General features: G+C 37.5%; 1 protein-coding gene across 1 annotated transcript; it reads left to right on the top strand.

Annotated features, from left to right (window-relative positions):
* The first annotated feature begins 363 nt into the window (after positions 1-363).
* Positions 364-4950, top strand: LOC142533015 (uncharacterized). Its single transcript, XM_075639600.1, has 11 exons — positions 364-738; positions 1067-1380; positions 1665-1742; positions 1840-1942; positions 2188-2276; positions 2528-2639; positions 2761-2814; positions 2892-2940; positions 3424-3524; positions 4291-4403; positions 4483-4950. The coding sequence occupies exons 1-11, from the start codon at positions 412-414 to the stop codon at positions 4829-4831; spliced, it is 1689 nt and encodes a 562-aa protein (XP_075495715.1). The 5' UTR covers positions 364-411; the 3' UTR covers positions 4832-4950.

Genomic DNA, 4950 nt, shown 5'->3' with positions numbered 1-4950 from the left:
TTGGTCGCCAAGTGTGGGTCGACCGCTTGGGTCGACATAAGCTTTTGTCGATTCAAGCGTGGGTCGACCCTTTCTTCTTCAAGAAAGTCGAAAAAATAGAAGAAATAAATCGAAATAAACAATAATATTATCAGATTTTTGGTCATTATATCGATTAAGTTTGCTTAGATTAGAAGTATCTGCGTCGTCCGGAAGAGAAAGACGATTTACATTGAGAATCATCGTCGGAATGAAAATGGAAGGAGGTCGACGGAAGTTGGAGTCGACTGAATGAGATGGATGAATATAATATTAAGATAAATTTAATCAAACGGAAGAATATTTATGTAAATTGACTTGTGCATCGTTTTTTAAAATAAATAATAGTGGAGTCGCTTTTCCCTAAATTCCCCCAAACTGAAATCCCTTTCCATGGGAGGCGACTCCAGAAAACCGGAAACCAGAAGCTCTAGTGCCACATCATCTTCTGAGGACCAGGTTGAATCGTCATCGAAGCTTCGCAAACGACGTTTGAGGGGGGAGGAGCATAAGAGCAAAAGGTCCCGGAAAGATCATGAGCGGAGGAGGAAGGTCCTCGGAAGAAGAGAAAGGGAGAAGCATAAACGGAAGGAGACAAAGAAAAGAAGGTTTCAATCTGATGAGAGTTTGTCTGGGTCGGATACTGAGTTGGAGAATCCAGAGGATGTTGTTAAGTATATACTGGAGGAATTTCCTGCCGTTGCCGGGGATTTGGAACAGGTAATTTCACTATTTTTATTGTTTTGTTGGCATAAACGAAACCATCTTTTTGATATGTGATGCCTTTACTTGGAGATTGTATTATTTGATGTCAATTATCAAGTGAATTTGATAAATGAAACTCTTTCACCCTCTATATTCATGAGTCATGACCGAGCTTTGTTTTTGGATAAAAAATTAAATTTCTGTCACATCTGGTTTGTATCATAAATTTTTCAGATGCTGAACTTGCTATCACGAAATTTACTTTACTGGAATCCATGTTTATACATTTTTCTTAACTTGAATTTTGTTTTCGTAACTAATTATCCTTTAAAATTTTATTCAGCTTTTGTTGATGATAGACCAAGGGCAAGCTGTTGATATAAGGGGATTATCTGAAAGGTCATTAGTTAAGCATCTTAGAAAGTTATTCACGTGCTTGAACCTCAAAGAAAACGGCGATCGAGTGTTTCTACTACCACACAAAGCGACCCCCACCCTGAAGGTTGTAGGTCCAATTATCCGCTCTCAAATGCAACCTCAAAACCAACTTGATCATTTGGATTCACAGGAGGAGGCACCCTTGGTCGTATCAGAATCTAGACACGTGAATAAAAATGTCGATGATACAAAACAAGATTCTATTGTCACAAGAAGGAGGTATTAATTTTCATCTCTGTGTCCCACTCGTCCATCATTTGCCTGTATATAATAATTCAATTCTCTTAACTGTCATCCTGCTATAGGTACATTAAACCCACTCGTTTTGTAATATATTAGAGAGTATGTAATGGAGACCATTTAATAACTCTCTCTTTATTTTACGTGAATGAAATAGAATTTGTCTAGAAAGTTTTAAGTGTTAGCTTTTTTCCTTCCCTCTTCTTGTCATTCACTGATTTTACGCTCCATTCGAATCATTACCTATCTGTTGGTTCTTTTAGGAACATTGGACCTGAGATGCCTTCTGCTGAGTTACTTGCTGCTGCTGCTAAACTAACAGCAGCAGAAGCTGAACTGAGGTATCTTGATTGTTGTTTATTTATTCACGCTATTGCTAGATGCAGAACTATTAGGCCCATCTTATGAATGCTTTGCTAATACGTTTTATACAAACAGAGAAGCTGAGTTGGACGGAGACAGTGAATTATTTATAGGACCGCCACCTCCAGCTATGGTTAAAGAAGCTGAGTCTGCCAATGAAGCTGAGCGTTTTGAGGAGGTTTATTTCATCTTCCAATTTTACTGATAGTAGTACCTTATTATTCTTGTATCCCCTGAATTTCAATTTTTGCTCTGAATTTTATTCTTATTTGATGGGCAGACACTTCTAACTTTTTAAAAGTTTTGATATAAATATTTGTTCTATTGACTTTCCATCACACAGCATACTAATTTGGTGGTTGCTTATGCAATCAATTTTTTAATTATCATTGCGTGGGATTGACTCAAATAATTTATGTTCAGATTACAAGAATAATCGGTGCTGAAGAAGCTAGTCCGTACGATGTTCTGGGGGTGACCATAAAAATGTCACCTGAAAACATGAAGAAAAGGTATACTTGTAATGATATTTTAGGATGAACAGAAAAATCTCATACCATTTGTGTGTTAAGTATCGTTTGTAACATTCAGTTTCTTCGTTCTATAGCTCTCCGACCATCTCAGAAACTAGAAAAAAATAGGTGTGTTTTATGGTAGGTCATGATATCAAGGTTTGATGTATGTGAATGCCAATATGGTTGGAATCCGCTCTTTTTAGAATACGTGGCTAAAAAGATGATATAAATTGTAATGTTATTTTTAGGTACTGGAAGTTGTCCCTGATGGTCCATCCTGACAAATGCTCTCACCCTCAAGCTAACCAAGCATTTGCTAAGTTGAACAAAGCATTTAAGGATTTACAAGATCCTGATAAGGTAAGTACTTCGACGAGTTTCTTCATTTATATTGAAGAAAGCATTTACTAGTTCTGTAATTTTTAATATTAGGTTAGATAAGAATTTTGAGTTACATCATAAATATATTCTCTTTTGGAAGCGAAAAGCACTAGAAGACAAAATAAAGCTGAAGGAGGAACAAGAATCATTTCAGGTACTATATGTCGCTGTATACAGTGTGACAGGAACCATAGAGCTGCTTCATGACAAAAACTGTTTAATTTTATGCAGGCAGAGCTGAAAGTCATGCGAGAGGCTGCACAATGGAGACGTCTGCAAGGTGTGGTATTTTCTGGAAAATTTTGTGTGATACGTGTGCATGAAGTGGGTGGGCGAAAAAAACTTGCTTGTAGTCAGTCAATTTGTTAAATTAAATATCTTCTTGATTAAAGTCAGCTCAAGTGGTGTAGTATTCGTGACTGAAGTTTCAAGCCCATTGCAGAACAGGCAAATTTGAATAGATTTGACCTTATAGTTTGAGTTGCACTCGCACACTTCATACATAACCATTTTCGACACGTCTCATTAATCCTTTGCACCCTGCACCCTGCTCTTCTATCGCTCCTGGATGTTATTGAAAAAATTTAACATAAAGCCTGTGAATCGATTAAATCTGTACTGCTTCTGTGTGCCATATCTCCAGCTTTTCTTTATCAGGTATTATAAGGTCTCAGTTATCATAATTGTCTTGGTAAGAATAGGTTCGAAAATATTTAGCTAATGAGAATGATTTTGTTATGAAAATGAAATTCTTTGCTGGTAGGTATATCTATGAAGGGCGATGACATACTTTTGGCAGAGTTGGATGTTAAAACGGCCCCAAAGAGAGAAGAATGGATGACGACATTACCTCCTGAAAGAAAGGTAAGTTCAATGCTGTCATAGACACTCTTTTTCGGCACCTTTGTAATTCAGGTTAAATTTCTAAAAGCTACAATGTACTATGCTAGCTGTACACAATAAGACTCTTGGTCACTGCATTTGCACGGACTTTGTCTATGCTCCACTTAGACTAGTTCTCCCATATGATGTTCTCAAATCTTAGCCTTTCGATCCCAAACACATGATGTAAATTTCCATAGAAATATGGAGGACTCGCATCACGTAATAGTCTTGAAATGATACAGGGAAATTTTTTTCTAGTTGGAGGCTTGGAGCTTAGACCCACCTGGTTTGCACCTGAATTAGTAACTGTAGCAGAAGGCATGTGATATGACTCTTAAATGTAAAGATTATAGTTTACAGCAAAGTTCAATAGTTATGTTGAATGTCTCATGCGCTCTTGGAGAATTCTGTAATGCATCTTCAATGTGTGACTAGGCGTGATAGAATTGTTCAAAAGCGACACATCATCTTGTCAAAAAATTCTCTACCCATCTTTCGCCTCTAGTGATTTGCCAATTTAGACGATAATAAGATTATAGGTTGATAATAACTAATATCGATGGCCAAGAGACAAATCAGATCATTGTGAAATCTAATCCCTTTGTCTAAAGTTCTTGTATAAAACAAAGTTTTGTTTCAGTAATCAGTAACAAGAAAAATGCATGAAAGTTGATTGGTGTTGAGAGTTCAGTTGTGCGTTGTTCGATTTTTTACTTCTTTCCTGACATTAGCTTCTCCCTCCTAGCCTGGCGTGAGCATGCACTCAAGTAAGTTTATTAAGAGCTCTAAAGAAGGACGTGGTGATACCAGTGTTTGGACCGACACACCTTCAGAAAGAGCTCAAAAGGCAAAGATGAAGTAAGTGCTCGTGCATGTTGCTTAGTTGCATAATATTCTTCATAGAATCTGATATCTGATACTGAACTATTTGTTGCAGTTATTTAGAAGCCTACAACGAAGCTGCAGCCCTAGCTTCAAATGAACAAGAGACAAGAAAAATGAGTTCTGAAGCGGAACTGGTAGATGAGTATAATAAGGCGAAACGATCAAAATCATTGGTAGAAAAGCACCAGGAGGCGTCAGCAAAGAGTCGCGTGAAGAAGAGGTCGAAGCAGGAGCAGGAGTCCGCGAAACAGGAATGGGAGGGGAATCATCCATGGAAGCCTTGGGACCGTGAAAAGGATTTAACTGCCGGAAGGCAAAGCGTCAATCTTGACCGCGAAAACATGACTCAGGGCTTGTCTTCGAGGTTTTCTTCTAGTTCTTTCCAAAGAAACTTCCTTTAAACTTTAAAATAAAAAGTTGTTTTCCTCGCACGCTAAATATAAGGTGCTACGTTAAAGGAACCTGCTACTTGTAAAATTTCAAATGTTTGTTAAAAATTTGATTGCATTTATCGGATAAA

This window comes from Primulina tabacum, chromosome 18, assembly GCF_025594145.1.
Source record: "Primulina tabacum isolate GXHZ01 chromosome 18, ASM2559414v2, whole genome shotgun sequence".
Classification (NCBI taxonomy): Eukaryota; Viridiplantae; Streptophyta; class Magnoliopsida; order Lamiales; family Gesneriaceae; genus Primulina; species Primulina tabacum.
The sequence above is the reverse complement of the archived record's forward strand: the minus strand, read 5'-3'. Positions and strand labels throughout refer to the sequence as shown.